Genomic DNA, 19,068 nt, shown 5'->3' with positions numbered 1-19,068 from the left:
ATAGATCTGCAAATAAGATTGTGCGAGTGTCCTGGTGGGGTCTCATTGTGCAGCCTTTATAGTCAAATTTGTTTTATAATGAACAAATGACACAATTTCAGAGATCCGTCACCATTGTGCAAACGTACTTTGAGTTTGCATGTTGAGCGCTGCATGGTGTGCTGACGTACATTATGAGATCTTATCTGCAGTGTATGTACATACCAAAGTTCTTTTTGGTTGGAAACCCCCTTACAGTCGTGATTTGAAAAAAGAAGAAAAAAAAAAGAAGAAGGTAATAAGAGCATAGAATTAAAGAAACAAAGTATGAATTGAGACTAGCTGTGTGGCTGCTTTTCAAAAAGAAAGAGGGGATTCAGCCGGCAATGCTTACAATATGCCTTACAGGGTTTTGATTGTTGCTTTGATTTTTTTCATTTGTTTAGAGTGCTATGTTTTCTTCCTCCTGTCTGTGCATTTTTCATTGACATTAACCCGTTGAGGACGGGCTTATTTTGCTACAACACGCATTTCCCATTGACCCCTGCCCGAGTATACTCGGGACTCGTCGTCAGCGGGTTAAGAAGTATTTCTGACAGGTTGTTATGAATGATGCTGGAAATGCATGATAGTGAAAGTTCCTATTCCATTGAAGTTGATCTGTTAACCGCACTAAGTATTTTCAAAATTTTCCTGACAGGGGAATTTAAAAGAATTTAAATTCCGATTTGTATCACGAACTGTCGGAAAATCTCTGCTATCGTGACTGTGAATACGTCAAGCCTGTTTTCTTTGGGAGGAAATTCCGGGCTGTCGCAGTTCATCAAGGCGTCACGTACAAACTTTCCAACCATAGCAACAATATTCTGCTTGATGTCTTGAAGACTTTACCTATTGACCTGTCAAACAAATTCATGTTATTCCATGTAAGACCCAGTGTAGTCTTTCTTCAAGGAGAATGATTTTTTTTCTCCAACTCCTCTCCAGAAACTGTCACTTGCATACATTTATTATCAGAGCTATTTACCTAGATTACTGTAAAATGAGGAATTTTCGCGTGCATTTTAATTTCGCAAATTTCGCGAGGGCCAAAATTCGCGAAATTAAAATGCACGCGAAAGTTTTTGTCTACATTACATGCATTGAACGCCAGTGGCACTTCGCGAAAATTTCATGCCATGAAAAAGGCTGTCAGCTCCAATTCGCGAAAATTTCATGCCGCAAATATATCATGTTTTACAGTATTGTAGTGTACATAACATAAATCATTTTGTGTTTGTTTGTTTATTTGTTTGTTTTTGCACAATTTCTGTTCCTTTTTCTTTTACCATCTATGGCTTGATAGTCTATATTTCAGACCTCCTCTCTATAACTGTTCATCATACTGTTTCTTTATTTCCTCTATTTTGGGGGGCAATGCCTACATTGGGCTTTGTAATAGAACACGAAATAAGTGAAATGATGTAGATTTAGATCAGGTGAACATACAATTCTTCAGACACCAATTTAAAAGCACTTCTTACTATTAATAAAGAGAAAATTCATTCTGGACATGATTTTTTTTTTTTTTTTTTTAATATATTCTTAAAAAGGAAAAGTCCAGCCGCAGCAGTGGCATAATACCACATTCATGAGTGAAAAACAAAAGAAGATAAAATGTTGTTGGCCTTGAATCTAGGCTAAGGTTAGGGCTGAGACGGCTCTGCAAAAGCTCATGGGATTTCTGAGGCTCCCAGCCAGGTCACATGACCAGCTGTTCAGGTCAAGAAGTGTTGAGCGAGAAAGAAGAGAAGGAGAATGATAGAGAGAAGAAAAAAAAAAGAGAGAAAGAGACATCTGAACAGTCATACAGACAGATGATAATAGACAGAGAAAGACAGACAGACAAACAGACAGACAGACGGACAAAAAGGCAGAAACATTTTGGAGAAGTGATGGAGGGGATGCCAGAGAGGTCTCATAATTTCTTGAATCAGAATTAAGCCATGTAAACTCATGTGTTGTGTTTGTGCTATGTGATGTGGATGGAGGCAGGCTGCTTGACCTGATGACATTTAAAAAATTAGCCACTGAAGACAGTTTGATGGTGTGCTGAGATATGTCCTATACTGACCCTGTTCAGATTTAATAGTCCTACAAGTCCAGAAAGAGAGAAAAATTTTGTCGTACACATTTCTTATTGAATATCATTTTCACACATGTTGATTGAAACTACTTCAATTAATGAGCTGCTATACAGAGGCCTGGGGGGCATTTCATGAAGCTGTATGATCGGATATTTTTCTGACAAACTGTTACGAGCTACTGAAATCCGTGGATCTGATTGGCTGAGAGCAAATTTGACAATTTTGTTGGACAAAATGCTTCATGAAATGCCCCCCTGATCATACATCTTACCATCGTGGAATGTATTGAACATAATTAGCTAGTAAAACGAATCTTCTTTGTCGTTACAGATGTTGAGGTAAATCTAGCAAACTGACGGTCACCGCGGTGTTCATCAAGACTGATTCGGCGCCAGGAACACCGCCCTCTGGAGCCCGCCTGCTGAAGATGGAGAACGAAAGTACTGGAGAGAATCCAGACGACAACGGGGGCTTCCCTGTCAAACTGCAGGTACGCGGGTCCTCATTTCAAATAGTAGTACTGTTGAAAACATTGTAGTACCCTACAATATCCACACTCCACACCTTTTTTTTTGTGTTGGATGCAAGAGAGCTGTACTTTAAAGGGAAAGTAAACCCAAAGAGCAATGTTGATTGAGTGAAAGCAGTAATATTAGTAGAACACATCAGTGAAAATTTGAGGAAAATCGGGCAGTCGATGCAAAAGTTATGAATTTTTAAAGTTTTGGTGTTGCAACTGCTGGATAAGGAGACTACTAGAGGTTATGACGTATGAGTGGACTACAATATAAAGAAAATAAAAAGGGAATTCAATGAAAATTCATTTTTCATGAAAATTACACATTCCATCAACTTGATACTGACATATGTTATAGGGGTAGCACTTATTTCCCCTGCTTTTTGAAAGCGGTTAGTCAAGAACTCTTTCATTTTGCTAGAAAAGTGAATTTTTGTGGAATTCCTTTTATATTTTCTTTATATTGTGGTCCTCTCATACGTCATAACCTCTAGTAGTCTCCTCATCCAGCGGTTCCAACACCAAAACTTTAAAAATTCATAACTTTTGCATCGATTGTCCGATTTTCCTCAAACTTTCACTGATGTGTTCTACTAATGTTACTGCTTTTACTCAATCCACATTGCTCTTTGGGTTTGTGTTCCCTTTAAAACCAGGAATGTTCGCGTGCATTTCAATTTTGTGAATTTTGCGAAAACCCTGATTCGTGACATTAGAATGCATGGGAAAGTTCTTGTCTACACTATATGCATGGAATGCCAGTGACAGTTTACAAAAATTTCACGTCGAGAAAAAAAGCTAAAGAAAAGCTACAATTTGCAGAAATGTTACGCCTCAGAAATATCTTGCTTTACGGTACTGTAAAAGTGGTTTCTTTTGCGGTGGTTTTATTTTCGCGCTTTTCGCGCTTTGAGGTTGAACCGCGAATTTAACATCACGCGAAAATGTTTTGAACTCGTCGCTTATTACAACGCTATCATTACCCACCGCGAATTTAAACACACGCGAAAAAGTAGGCACCGATGGAAACCGTGAAGGTTTCTGTACGCGAAAGAAACCACTTTTACAGTATTCAAGTGATTGAAATGCTTCCTCTTAATTACTGATTGGTACTTCTGAATTATGAGTGGGAGAATAAAGATTTTTGTGGTACATATAATAGTTTCTGTGTCAGCATTTTATGATCAAGTTTGGCCAGTTGATTCCATGGTCTACTGGCAGTATCTAACAGGTTCAAGCCTGTAGATTCTCTGTTTTCTCAATTTCATAAATTAGTAATTGATATGTGCTTCAGTTAATATCATTATTTCTTCAGTTAGTATCATAAAGGGACCACTGCATGAACCTCAAAGGATTTTAGTCATTACATGTTTAAAGGGTACAGTTTGCCATTGGGAGCAGTGATTTCAAAAATGTTCGAGTTATCACATTTGATGCATATGTGTAGGTCAGTTGTATCACAAAACATCCTACCATAATTAAAAAAAAAAATTGCCATAAAACCTAAAATGTAAAGAGATATCCATATTTTTCTCACTAAACCATAACTAGACCGTTTATTATGGAAACAATTTTATTATATATATTGTTTACATTTTGTGTGTTTAACAATACTTAACATTTATTATTCTGGTTCAATTTTTTGTATTGTATACTTCTATCGATAACTCACATTTTAGAACTATTTTGAAGCACTACAGCGGGGTTTTCGTTTTCGTCTGCAAATGGCAAATAATGCCTTTAATGTTGACTCATCAGTCAGGAAGAGGAAAAGTGAAGCAAGTATTAATACTGTGGAAGTTTCTATAAAATCAGACAAACAAAAAATGTGAATTCTAAAGTCCTAGGACAAAGCCATTATTGGTCAGGGTTACATATATGCAAATTAGACATAATCTTCTTTTTTTTCAAAACCCCAGATTACAGAAGTCCCCATATGTAAAACTCTCATACAAAACTTCTATCCTGCCATGAATTGCTGTGTAATACACTCACATTATTATGCAGCGGCTGGAAAAAAAAAAGAGACAACAACAAACAAGGAAAATACTTATCTAGTAGGAGGTCATTTGTTGAATATATCATATGAACACCGGGAACCAATTTCATATCTCCCTGTGGATCAATTGTTGAAATTTGAGGGTGCCATAAATTTCACCGTGTCTTTGACCGGCTATACCCCAATAAATACTTTGGGCCTCTCTATTCAAGTAGTTTCAGGTATTTCAGTCTCTGCCTGTGTTCCAAAGTTCAATGATTATTCTTCGCTGAAGTTTGAAAATGACATTGCCATCGCAAAAGGCATCTATAGACAGTTGAGGTCTATTCCCTGAAAGGTCCAAAAATTATGTCTTGTGTCAGCATAAGTGATCGTTGATTTTTGTTTTTTTAGGTGTGACATTTGTTTTCTATGTTCTAAATTTTGGATATAGAAAATTCAGTATGAGCAGAGTGTTTTAAATTTCATTGTTTTATTGTTGATTTTTAAGCAGCAAGAATTCTCCTGAAATGATTTATACTTTGAGCCTTTGGTTATTGTATAGCAACGCCTCCTGTTATAACAAAGTCCTGTGGACCTGCAGTTTGTTTGTTTTTTGATTGAAATTTAGTTATAACTGAACAAATAGTAAAAGATATAGAGCAGATAGTGTTGCAGCCTGAATGTTTATTTGTTTTTAAAATCAGAATTTTGTAATAACCATGTTCATATGATATAATCAACAGGAGTGCACTGTACAGTAAGTATTTCTTAACCTATTGAGGATGAATCCGGAGTATACTCGGGCAGATGTCTGTGGGAAATGTGTGTTATAGCAAAATCAGCTCGTCCTCAACTGGTTAAAGATGTAGCTGGAGTAATTGGCTGTAGTTTCAATGTAAAAAGAAATGAAGAAATCATCTTTTTTAAGAGCACTCAAACATATTCCTCTGTGAATTTTCTTAAACTTTCTTCTCATCTTCTGAACAACCTCTCTCCCTCCCCTCACCCCACCCCCAGGAGCCCCCCACCGCTCGTGGCAGCAGCCGCAGTTCCAAGAGCAAGTACCGCGACCGGGACACGGATGAAGAGAGCGAGCGGAGCCACAGGGGACGGCGGGGCCGGCGACACCGCAACCGCGACCAGGACTCGCAGAACGACGGCGACAGGAGGCGCAGCAAGCGAGTGTCTGGAGTGCCAGGAGAACGGTCGGTCACCATAGCGACGGCTGGCGCGACCACGGACGAAGATCGAGATGAGGTGGGTAGATGCTGGTCTATCCAGTGGCGCACAATGTGCGTATTGGAATTTTACCTCCGTCCTTTTGTTCCTTCTTCATTTCGTCTGTTCATCCTTGTTTCATCATTTCTCTCGCCATCATGATAACTTGACAACAAAGTGGATTGATACTTGGTGAAGTTTTTAGCAAGCATAGTATTACAATGTAGGATTAGTTGACTGGGTAAGGCAGGATTTGGTCAAAGGTGAAAGGATTGATGTCAAAGCTCAAGTTTTCATTTCACAAGCAGTAATCAATGAATATGAGAAAACGTGATCAGTTTATCACAGTTGAGCTGTAATGTGACTGTCATGTGACAAAGCCTCATTTCCTTCTGTGTTTTGATTACCAGGTAGATATGATTAGGATCAGAGGAAACTTTGCAATTTTAGTGATATGTACAAAACTGAAAGCCAATTTGACAGAATTTCATCACCAACCTAGATGCAAGTGACAGACCGGTGTCAGTGTATGGCACAGAATTGATTTTGAACCTCATGCGTCCAAAGTTGCAATTTGAGATGAAGCTTTCGGTGTTATTACGAAAATGAACAGATGTCTCACAGATCATTTGAAAGAATTCACCAGAATACCTGGTTTATCACCACAGGTTAGTGATGGTATGAAAAACACACAAAAAATGAGATATCAGAAATGTTAGATATGGAAACATGCCAGCCAGGGCCCTGTTTCATAAAGCTGTTTGTAAAGTTACGAACAACTTACGAGTGACTGGTGATCAGTTCTTGTGCTTAATTATGGAAATTCTGATAAGTATAGCACATCAAAACTGATCACCAGTCACTCGTGCAAACAGCTTTATGAAACTCCCCCCAGGGCTGTTTGTAGTGTCCATGTGTCAACTTTATCCCTGAATTGGCATTAACAGTTTTCTGCGTTTGCTGGTTACCATGAAGGAACGCTTGCACATGAACAACAAGAACAACACGCTCCTCAAGGACAGTCATTTTTCTATAAATGGTAATCAGTTGAGAAGGGAAATTTGTCTTTCAACATCTTCTGTGTGAGGTCAGATGTAGCAACACCACTAGTTTGTCCCCATTCAAAGTCTTTTGATGCAGGAACCATGGATGCTTTTAGCAGGTGGTTTTAAGAAAAACACACATGGATTTCAGATTCATACAGTCCCCAGAATTTGACCTCAGGCCATGGTCAAAGAGATGAAAATAGGATCTCTCAACAAGAAAAGGAAGGCAGTCATATAGTCAGTGATATTTCCTGTGTGATTTATGTAGGGTTTTTTTTCTCCAATTCTCTATCTTTGCCACTACTCAAAGGTTATGACCCATTGTATGCCTAACAAGTAACCATCACCATAAAAGTTGGCTTAGGTGATGACAGTCATAGTTTGCAAGAGAGCAAAAAAAAGCTATTTGAAATCTCTGGAGTAATTCCTCATTTTTGGAAATCACTGGGCATGTGTTACAACCACAGGTTCTCAGCCAGGCAGCCAGTGATGTGCATTTTTACAGCTGCTAGCCATAGAATTAAAAGCCCTTGATAGAGCACGTGCTAATGTTTGGGAATTTGCCAAAAAGAGATGTCAAGGAAGTGACCATTCCATGCCTTTTGATAGTCTGTGGTTCTGGTAAATATTTGTCCATTATTCGAGGAAGAGGAATCACTTTTAATATGATGTCTGTTTAAGTTTTTGTATCGAACAGTGGCTACGTTTATCATCTTTCCCCAGTTTGAAATGGCTTTCCATATCCACTATCAAAAGTCGTTTCCAAAGCCCTTTACAAACACCTTCCAAAATAAGTTGTGTTTATCAACTCAGCGCCAACACGAAAACTGGTCTTGTCACTGCACAGCTGCGTTGCGCTGTTGCATTGCGCTGTTTGATCCGAGGAGAAGGGGTCATATATGGCGCACGCAGTACAAAGTCGTTTCAAAATAGCTTTGCATTTATCTAGCTTCTAGAAACACGTTTCTAGCTGAAACCTGTTTCAGAAAGCACAAGTTTGCAGTTTCTAAAAAGACTTTATGAACCCCATCATCAAAACAGCTTTGCGTTTTAATATCATCCCTAAAAAAAATTCCCTGAAAGCTGTTTGGAAAACCTGATTCTGCCGAAAAAAAGAGTTGAAAAATGCACCCAGTGAGATGAGAATCTCTCAATAACAGTCAATGAATAAGACAAAGATGAGATGGGTGTTTGTTTGTTTGTTTGTGTGCTGTTTGGAGGGATGGGGCAGGATTTAAAGCAGGAAGAGCCTTAAAAGTTATTTTGATAGAGAGATCATGGAACATATAGGCCTAAACAGTAGGCATCTTCCTCCCCCTTCCAAACAGTAGTGTCTTAAGTTTGGTCTACCAGAATGTAAGATGCCTGTCCCGTAACCCCCCTCAGTAAATCTTCTGCCCAAAACTGCTGCGGATCTTCCAAATAGAATCCGTCCAGAAAGTGACTGCCTTTGACCTTTGCATTGTCGCTTGGGGACCCTGAAAACAGACCCATTAAAGTCAGCACCTCATGGTCGCGTCACGCTAAAGTGGAAACAGCTGGTTGAGCCGAAATGATTTTAGACAGCTTGGGATCTGTTAGCAAGTGAACTACTGCCGATAGCGCACTGAGCCATAGATTTCCAAAGCCCTGTTCAGACCCAAGAGTTATGCTGGTTTTTCTATAGTACAAGTCAGAAGTGTGCCTGGCTGCCGTGCCATTGACAGTGGTCAAGACAAACCATATACAAACCTGAGCCGTGATCATCTTCTGCTCAAGAAATAACTTCTGATGTTTTACTGTCAGATTCTCACAGCAAAATATCCCAAGGGTTAGCTCACTTGAGCTAAGGCTGGAGCTGAATTGGAAGGGTGAAAATGTATACAAAGATGAAAACAAAATTTTGATCGAAGTTGGTGTTCAAAGGGTTTAGAAAGGGAATAAGATCAATGTTATCATCTCTCTGTAGTACGATAAACCTGTCATTGTTGAGCAGTATCATGCTGGTATTCCAAAACGCCTACATGCATAAACCTCCTCCACTTAATATTCTATTTTCTTATTCAGTCAAAAATATTAAGTTAGATTCCTGTGTATCTTGTTTTGACAAAGCAGTGCAATTCTTGCTCTGATTCTATAATTTATGTCAGAAAGAAATGGTTGTCTGAAAGGGGTATGAGCAAATCGGGCAAAATTGTGATTTATGCCAAACTGTTAGGAGAAACTCTCCCTGCCCCTGTTGGTGTGAAGTGTCTATGGCAGTCAAAGCGCAGCTAGCGGGGACTCACATGTCGCAAAGGTTAAATCTGGGAAACACAGCGCCACTCTGGGAAGAATGTTATACCAGTGTATCCATCAATAAATTATATACACTCAAGAGCAGCAATTGAAACCTAGGTGGTTTAGGGAAGGGAGACTTGACAAGGATAAATGGAAGAGCAAGGAATAGTGAAGTTAACCCGTTGAGGATGAGTCCCAAGTATACTCAGGCAGGTGTCTATGGGAAATGCATGTTGTAGCAAAATCAGTCCGTCCTCAAGGGGTTAAGGGTTTAGATTCATGTTAACCCTTTCTGTACCAGGGACTTTGGACAGTGTGTACAATGCTATGGGGTTTTCTGTGCTAATCAGCACTCAAAGCACACTGAGGGTTAACATGGCATATAGACAGACAGGTGCACTGATAGATGAAAAGAAACATAGAAGAGAATATACAACTACCCCGGCCTCCTTTTACATCCCAGCTATCTTATAGGACCCTACTGCAAATTTCCAACTGTTAACCCGTTGAGGACGGACTGATTTTGCTACAACAAGCATTTCCCATAGATGCCTGCCCGAGTGTACTCGGGACTCGTCCTCAACGGGTTAATGACATTTAATAGTGATGTTGTATTGCGTGTCAACTGAATTTTTTTACAAGAGGGAGGAAGGGGAAAGAGAAAGGGAGAGTGGTGGGGTTGGATGGGGGGGGGGGGGGGGAGGTGTGGGGTAGGGAGTGACACTACAATGCCAAACACAGGGGACAAATGTAAACAAATAGACAAGAAAGACATGCAGACACAGTTTGTATACACAGACCGAAACAGATGTCTGTGAAAAGATGGATTGTAGATAGGCAGGAGACAGTAAGATATAAAAGGAGAGACACAGATAGGGAAAAGAGAAAGGGAAAAGGGGAAGAGAGATTTATAGAAAGAGAGAGAGATCACTACACAAAAAAGAGATATATGGAATGAAAGATAAAGGGGGAGTAAGTGATAGAAAAAGATAGGAAGAGATAGAGAAAGTACAGGCAGACAGATGAGATATTGTAGACAGAGAGAAGAAGATGCAGAAAAAAAAAAGATCAAGACAGGAAGAGACAAATTGAAAGAAAACAAGACACATTAGCCACGGTCAGAGTACATGAAACTATAGGGCCATTCTCATTGCAGGTGAAAACTCGCAATATTAGAAAAATCACGAAGTTACAGTGAAAGTTGCCTAGCAACTCTCACTAAACCATCACCCGAAAAATCGCAAGACGGGGTGCGATTTTTCTAGCTTTGAGCGAAACTTCGCAAGGAGTATTGCAATGAGAACGCGCGCAGCAGAAATATCGCGATATTAGTACCTACTCACGTGACTTCTGTATCCGCTTTACCCCCATAGAGCTGCATTTGCATACAGCTCTATATGTATTGTATGCGACATTTCAGTTTTGCGCGAACCGAACAGCATGCTGGGAATGATCGAGTGAGTAAACTGGGCATGCTCAGTACGTCATGAAAGATCGCGATTATTGGTACCGGAGCTAACTTCGCGATGTTTACCTGCGAATGTGGACACAAAGGTAAAACATCGCAAGTTTTCATATCGCGATTTTTTGCAATGAGAATGGCCCTTTTGCGTAGTTTGCTTCCCGATAACGTCCAGAAGCTTGAGCACGCGGTCACACTACAGACAAAACTGCGCATAGTTTCAGTGATAGGAAACTGCCCGTACTTTCATTCTCTCGCAGGAAAAAATGCAAATGTGTAGCCTAAATCAGCATACAAAAGAATGTACAATATGCATAAACAGCATGAATCGATGTGTTATCACATCGCAAACTTCTCAAAGTTTCAGCCAGCATGATCACCCTGCGCAAAACTATTTTGTAGTTTCGCAAGAAGTGAGAAACTTCCCAAGTGCATGCAGGAAGTTTCGCAGGAGACGCTTGGATTGTACTTTGTAGCTTCTCTAAAAGTTTGCGGTCACAGTGCCCAAACGACGCGAAGCAAAATACCGAGTAATGAAACTACATGTACACACCATTGTAGTTTTGCGTAGTGTGTTTGGGCATTGTGACCGCAAACTATGCGAAGCAAAATAGCGGGTTGTGAATCTACGTGTAGTTTCGTGTAGTGTGTTTGCGCCTAAAGAGATGGAAAGGAACATAGAGAAATATAGACAAACAGACAGACAAACAAAGAACAAGAGACAGACGGAGATAGAGTGAGAGAAGGAAGGATGGAGAAAGTCGCGCACACATTTTTAATGTTCAGACTTCACATACATGATATGGGAGGGGGAAGGTACAAAGGGTTAACTCCCAATTTATCCTGATGAAAATGCCCAGAAAACATACAATTACTCCTCAGTGTATTTCCTGTAACGAGATAGCCCATTTCAATTTCGCGTAGTCAAGGAATTGTGGTCTTGTGCCAAATTGGCACATATTTTTGAGGACTTCTAAAGAAAGGCTTGCTTTTTGATGTATGGCAACAGTAGCACTCGGTCATTGTTCTACATTTTGTATGGGCTTTGTTTGATTTCTTTCTGGTAGAAATATGTTTTGTTTTCGATGGGGGGAAATTCCCAGGAAATGTAACATCTCTCTTCAATTTGACTCATGTGCAGAATCATGTCTGGTCCCATGCCTTTCCTGAGACATTTCACATTCCAAGATAAGAATAGTCCCTCCCCATCTCCTTTCCACCCCCTCCCCCCCCCCCCCCCCCCCCCATCTCCATCCTCCTTGTGGAATAAGTCTGTTTTTTTTTTTTTTTTAGCTTTATCAATGTTTGCATGCATGAACAATTGTTGTGTCCATTTCAATTTCCCAAAGTATGTGTGCATATTTGTGTTCCTGTGTATGAGTGTGTGTGTGTGTTGTGTGTATGTGCCTGTAGGCATATACCAGAATATAGGAGCGTGTTTGTATGTGTGTGTGTGTACAATTTGTATATGTTCATTGCATCGATGCATACTTGTGGGGGCTGCCAGTGATCATATCAGACCCATTAATCATACCAAAGCAATAAACTAAACTGAGAAAGGGATGCTGTCTTGTGGCTCCCCAGTGGTACAGTCAGCTTCCAGAGGTCCCATCCACTCCCCCACCCCCTCCCCTTTTACCCCACTCCCCTCTTCATCTCTCTTCCAAATTCTTCCTCATCCCTTCTTTTCTTTTCAGCATCTCAACTTGCATCCAAATATTTCTGCTGTTTTCTCTACGTGCTTCCTTCAAGAAGTTCAGGTTCCATATTTTTGTGAGATATAATAAATTATTATATATAATCATATCATTCCTTTCCTGTATCATCAAACTATAAATCTTCAGCAGTATTTCTTTCTCTTTCCATGAGCATTCTACTATTTCTATCTCTGTGTGTCTGTTTCCCTCTCTCTCAATCTATTATAAAGTATGTGCCATAATGTCAAAGAAGTAGGTACATAATTATATAGCTGTGTCTTGAGCAATTCTCTTTCCACATATGTTTCTTGATATATATCTTACTTTTTTCTGCCTGTATTTGTATCTGTATCTGTATCTCTTTCTCTTTCTGAAGTGTATACCATACATCAGATTTCTTAGTAAATTTGTTAACCATTTTATCTTCCACATTGTATAGGCCCACATAATATCTTCCTCTTTTAATACCCATCTTTACTACTGTCTCTACCTCTAATTGTCTCTATGTCTGTCTGTCTGTCTGTCTATCTGTCTGTCTATCTGTCTGTCTTTCTGTCTATCTGTCTATCTGTCTGTTTGTCTGTCTGTCTGTCTATCTGTCTGTCTGTCTGTCTACTGATCTGTTTGTCTGTTTGTCTGTCTGGCTATCTGTCTGTCTGGCTATCTGTCTGTCTATCTATGTGTCTGTCTGTCTGTTTGTCTATCTCTCTGTCTGTCTGTCTATATATTTGCCTGCATGTGTGTCTGTCTGTCAGTCAGTCTGTCTGTCTCTCTCAATCTCTCTCTCTCTCTCTCTCTCCTATCCACTGTCCATCTCCAGCTCCTGTGTGCCATGCCCGCTGGCTGCCAGTCCATCATCCCGATCCGATATCGTCGAGATCTCTCCTTCCTCATTTCTTCTTTTCTTTTTAGGAGCATCTCTCCCCTGCCCTCTCTCTTCCTCTCTCCCTCTCTCTCTCTCCCTCTCTCTGTCTTTCTCTGTCACATCCCCCCCCCCCCACAAGTCCTCTCGGCTTCCTGTGAAATTTCCTATTCCCATGATTATTGGCATCGGAATCATACATGTCAATTTTTACATCAAACTGATTCTCAGTTTTTCAAGAAGGAGGAGGAGGAGAAAGGGGGAAAATGGTGTTGTTCATTGTGGCATCATTTTATCCTCTGAAATGCTTCAGGCATTGTTCAGTTGCATCTAGCCTACATGGGGATGAAGATTTTTCTTTCGTTCATTTATATGTGACCACAAATGTGTATGAGACAATTTCTGATTGAGTCATCATGTGTTGAAGCTCTCTGTAACAAAGAGATGATGATGAGTTTGGGATATTGGCAGCTTTGAGCTAGAAAGTTGTTGAGTTTTTTTGTTTTAATGCAATTAAGTTGACAGGAATTTTAACTAGATACAATGTCTGTATTGAGCAGTCACAGATGAAAGCCAGTGTTTTGCAATAAGTTTGTATGATTGTGCATGTCTACACAAGAACATGTAACACCCACGCACAAAACTCAGGGCGCCAATCTACACTTGTTGCTCTTTTTTCTTTTGTTGTTTGTTTTGTTTTGTTCTTGTAAAGGGTGGGGGGGGGGGCAACTAGTTTCAATCAAGGCATCGATCAATGGCAAGGCCCTGGATTGGGATACAAACCCCACAGAATTCGATGCCTGGTGCCGATACTGGACACCGTCTGGTGACCGTAGCACTGCGATTGAGATTCAGCAATAGGCCTAGCGATTGATCACCCACGTTATTGGAAAGAGGCCCGGGCGATAATTGCTTTCTTTCCAGAGGGGGGAGCCGTACAATCTTGGAGAATATTGGTTTCACCTTGACCTTTGACCCCCTAGACCATGCAGAGAGTATGCGAAATTTGCGCCATGCCATAAAGAAGCCTCTCTTTGGGTGTGGTGTGGACGAAGAGACACTCTCCCAGCAGAAGTTTGATGGAAAGTTTTATGATAGTGATCAAGATGTTCTTTGCCAAATCCATATATACTATATGTGACCCGCTACAACAAAAGGATCCGAAAGTCGGGGAAGGACAATTTTCTGAAAATGGCATGATATTATTCCCTTCCTCTCCTTCTTTAATTTCATATATAGCACAACTCATAAAAGTACTCGATTGCAGAGATATCGATGATTTTATTAGCGCATGTCAAGTAGTTGAGGAAATCAGAGTTTCGAGAAAAACGCCTTCAAAGTTTTCCTTCCGACACTATCAGGATCAAGGGGAGGCGAGACAGTTCGGCCGTGATTTGGCAAAACAACGTATCTGCATTCTGGTACTTTCGAGATATTCGCGATTTTAGATTTTGAAGCCTCAGAGTACTAGAATTGCTCCCATTTCTCTCCAGTCGATTAATTTTCCAAGAAACTTTTTTTAAAAACATGGCTTATATCATTCTTGTAGTATCTAGTCAGAATTTAAGTCAAAAAGAGCTTTTTTGTTCAAAATATCAAAGATTTTTTGTAGTTACGTTCTTTTGCCAAAACACCCAAACTTCGGACCACGTGCGTGGTTTGGCAAAACAACGCAAGTTGTTCTGCGCACCACGGCATTAGCACGGCAGAACAACGTATCTTACCCACAGAACTCTTACACATGTGTAAGAGTTCTGTGATCTTACCTCGCACTGAGCAGTAACGAGGCAGAACAACGTATCTGCAGCGTGCAGCCTGCAGCCTCTCTGCGCATCATTCTGCGCAGGGAATGTGATTTGGCAAAACAACGTATCTGCATTTTGGTACTCGGCTGTAGCAAGGCAGAACAACGTATCTGCAACGTGCAGCGTGAAGCCTCTCTGCGCATCATCCTGCGCAGGGAATGTGATTTGGCAAAACAACGTATCTGCGTTTTGGTACTCGGCAGTTAATCTGCTGCACTGCACTCTGCATGTGCGGCATGCATAAGACCGGGCGCGGCGGCGGTTCAGTTCAGTCCGAGGCAACGCATCTTCGTTGTGTGACATGGCAAAACAACGTAACTGCAGCAGTTACGTTGTTCTGCCATGTCACACAAAGAAGATGCGTCATTCTGCCAGAAAAACCGGAAGCTCAAATGAGATTCAGGGACAGCAACTGTTTTGGCAGAACAACGTAAGTAAGTTACGTTGTTTTGCCAAATTATTTGGACTTATTTTGAAAAATCGCTGAAATTCAAATGCATTTTTCTAAAACTTGATATCACTTTCAGAGTTGAAATTTTGACAGATGATAAAAAATGGCGTAATTTATCTAATAAGCTAAAAACCTGACAAACCACAAATTTTCAGATGCGTTGTTTTGCCAAATCACGGCCGAGTTTTCACCGCTTGACAATAGAAGGCATGCTCGTAGCGACCCCTGTGATGTTCATTCAAGCTGAGCGCCAGCGGTCTATGCACGACCAATCAGCAATCAGGATGCAACGCCCTGACCAATAAGATCACTCCCTCATTGTTAGGGGCGGAGTCTAGCTGCTGCGCTAAATCCAAATCTTCGGACAAGTTTCTGTTATGTTGAAAGTCAGAAAATCATGGCTCAGAAAAACGCTGATTTCTTCATTTAGCTTCGAAATTTCAGCACATGATAGACAAAAGCATTAGACAACAAAATAATGCCAAAAACAGATATCCGATTGTTTTGACCAGTTTTGATGATGCGACTTCAAACTTGATTTTCTCGGCTCAGCGACTTTAGGATCCTTTTGTTGTAGCTGGTCACATATACTAACGGTGATGACTTCTTGGGGAACAGGTTGCAAGTATAAGGTCCACATAAAGCTGTCCTTTAGGCTGTGTTGCCAGAGTGAAGTTACATGCTGCAAAGTTTTCAAGCAACCAATAGGAAGAAAGAGATTGTGGGAAAGAATTCTTTAATTTGAATGCTGCAAAACCAATTGCACTCATTTTGTCATCCTATTTGCATCTCATTCATCTTTGATAGAAGGAAGGAAGTGAAAATGCTGTGATGTTTGAAGATTCCAGAATGGAAAAAGTAAAGCAGCATTCAAAGGAAGGGCACAAAATATAAAACTTAGTAATGGCATTGCTGTTGAGTGGGGTACATGGGGTATTTGAATCATGGTGTGGGGAAATACATTCAAGTTATTACAGACTCAGTCCAGGTTACTGTTAAAACCAGTGATTTTTGCGTGCATGAAACATTTGCAAAATTTTACAAAGAGCTAGGATTTAAGTAAAATACATATGAAAGTTTAAGGGCTACACAATGCATTGAATGCCAGTGGCAGTTCACGAAAATTTCATGATGCGAAAAATGCAGTTGGCTTATATTTGTGAAAGTCTCATGCTGTGAATATTTCTGGTTTTCAGTACACCCAGCTTTGCTCACAGTAGTACCATGTACTGTAGCTACATGGTAGGCATACTTCCTCACCTTTACTTCAATGTATTCCAGTAGCTGTTATCCACAAGAATGTGGATATGACCAATATTCCCCATACCTCTCAGACAGGACTTTAACATGGTGAGCCGAAAACATCATCAATCATAGAACGTTTCTCCCCAGGAGAAACTGTCAAGTTGTATGTTTTCTCAGAGGGTACGACCCACTTTTAGTGTGGCTAGCATCCCGCCCTTTACCCCCTTTTTGACAGTGGGTTGGAAAGAGAGAGACATGGCTGATATCTGCCACTGTATGTAGGGACCAGTTTCACTTTCTCTGTGCATGTATCCCTCCCCCCTCCATCTCTACCCTCCATCTTTCTTGAAATTATTTCTCTCCTATTTGTCCCTCTCTCTCTATCCTCCGTATTCTGTCTCCCTCTTCTCCTCATTTCCTAGGAAGCATCATGTTTCTCTCTTTTCACTGTCTTTCTCTTTCCCTAGCAACCATGTGTCATTTTCTCCCGTCTCTCTATTTCCCTAGCAACCATGTATCTGTTTCTGCCAATCCTCTTCATCTCTCCCATCATTCCACTTTCTCCCTTCCCCAGCAAACATGACTTGTATTTCCTTTCAAAAATCTATTCCTCATTCCTCCAATTTCTCTTCCTTCTCCTTTTCCTTCAACAGTGCAGCTTTTTTCCTCTTCTTTCTCCCTTTCCGTACAATAGCCCTGCTCCCTTTTTCATGTCATGTTGTCTCTTCTGCCCCCTTTCTGTCACTCCTGCTTCCCCTGTTGCCTAGCAACCATCCCCATCCCTTTCTGATATCTCCCTTTTTCTTTCCTCTCCTTTTTTTCTCTTGTCTCTCCCTTTCTTGACAATTACATTTTATGCTGCTTTTTGCATCCTTTTTTGTCATATTTGTCTCTCCTGCCCCCTTTCTGTCACTCCTGCTTCTTCCATTGCCTAGCAACCATCCACATCCCTTTCTACCATCTCTACCACTTTTACTCCCGTTCTCTACAATGTATCACTCTTCTTGACATGTTTCCTACTTTCTACTTCATTCATTCTGTCTCTCATTTTACAGTATCTCCTCTTCACCCCCTTCTCTTTCATCATCTCTCTTTCTCTCTCCGCCATCTCATCCTCCCACTACTACTTTCTTATGTCTATTCATTTTTTTCATCCCCCCTTCTTCCACTTTTTATTTTCTCACTCCATCTTTGGATCACCTGCAATTACACATACTGTAGGCTACTTCTCTGTCTTTCTCTCAATACTCAGTTTGTTATTGTGTTTTTTTTTCCTGCCATCATTTCTTTCTTTCTTTCTTTCTTTCTTTCTTTCTTTCTCTCTTTCCTTGTCTTTTTCCCTCTGAGATGAGCGCAAACCTGTCATTCCTTCTATGATCTTTAAATACTATGGAGATGTAAACTCTCAGGGAAGGTATGCTGATGCGGTTGGCCCAGTTTCAACCTCAAATGTCCGACCCCTGTTCAGGGATTTAAACCTCCGTGCATGTTTGAGGTTGTCTCTCAGTTTACTTCTGTGAAGAAACCATGAGATGGTGTGCCCCCCCCCCCTCCCCTCCATCCGCCCCTTTAAATGGGGTGGGGTCAACATCTGAAGATGTGAGCCATGACATTGTGTCAGTGGCTGCTTGTTGAATACAATAAAAGATTGAAGTAAAATAGGACCCACTCCTTTTTTTTCGTTAAAGGTTTAGAGCTGGGTATGGTGACTGAACTTCATCACAATACTGTAGATTAAGGGAAGTGGAACGGAGTGCTCTTTTGATATTTAAAAAGAGATATCTGTGAAAATAGAAAATTACAGAATTTATACCATTGTTGAGATGTTTTAAATGCAAACGTTTGTGCAAGTTTCTATTTGCATGCATCATATTTGTACGCTATTAAGAAGCTAACTCTGTGGAGAAGGGTTTTCCTTCGGTAGTACTACACAGGATTTACAGAATTAGGGAGATGAGACACCTCCCTGGTTTATTTCATCGTGTCTATGTCTACTCATTCACATCTCTGCCTCTCTGATTATGTAGCCATTCCCTCTGTCTGCTGTGATAGTGTCCGTGATTATTCATTCAGCTTTTTTCTTTGCTGTATACAGCTCAAATTGATAAAAGTTGTCCTTCACGTATCTTTACCTCCCTAATTGGTATAATTGTTTAGATTATCATGATTATGTTCCCTGCATCTATAAACTGAATGGCATAGCTGTTCAGAATGTATTCTGTCTTTCATAGACTATTGCTCTCGTTGTACACTGCATGATGTGATAGATGTATAGCCTGTATAATATAGAGCCTACATTTGTATATCGATACAGGTATATCTCATCTTTAAGTAGTATTGTATGTTTTTCTCTCTCTCCCTCTCTATATAATTTTTCTCTCTCTTTTGCATTCTGTTCCCTATGACCTCATCTATCTCTT

The 19,068-nt window shown here is 40.4% G+C and overlaps 1 protein-coding gene across 1 annotated transcript in view; it reads left to right on the top strand.

The window, feature by feature from the left end:
• Positions 1-19,068, top strand: part of LOC139716535 (vang-like protein 1) — a 48,007-nt gene that overhangs the window by 23,377 nt on the left and 5,562 nt on the right. The window contains exons 2-3 of the mRNA XM_071628073.1: positions 2,436-2,595; positions 5,621-5,860. Of these exons, the coding sequence (XP_071484174.1) occupies positions 2,533-2,595; positions 5,621-5,860 (303 nt within the window). The 5' untranslated portion in view covers positions 2,436-2,532. The remainder of the gene's footprint in view (positions 1-2,435; positions 2,596-5,620; positions 5,861-19,068) is intronic.

This window comes from Diadema antillarum, unplaced genomic scaffold (genome assembly GCF_040938485.1).
Source record: "Diadema antillarum isolate AM-2024a unplaced genomic scaffold, OU_Dant_1.0 scf00000066, whole genome shotgun sequence".
In the NCBI taxonomy this organism is placed as follows: Eukaryota; Metazoa; Echinodermata; class Echinoidea; order Diadematoida; family Diadematidae; genus Diadema; species Diadema antillarum.
The sequence above is the reverse complement of the archived record's forward strand: the minus strand, read 5'-3'. Positions and strand labels throughout refer to the sequence as shown.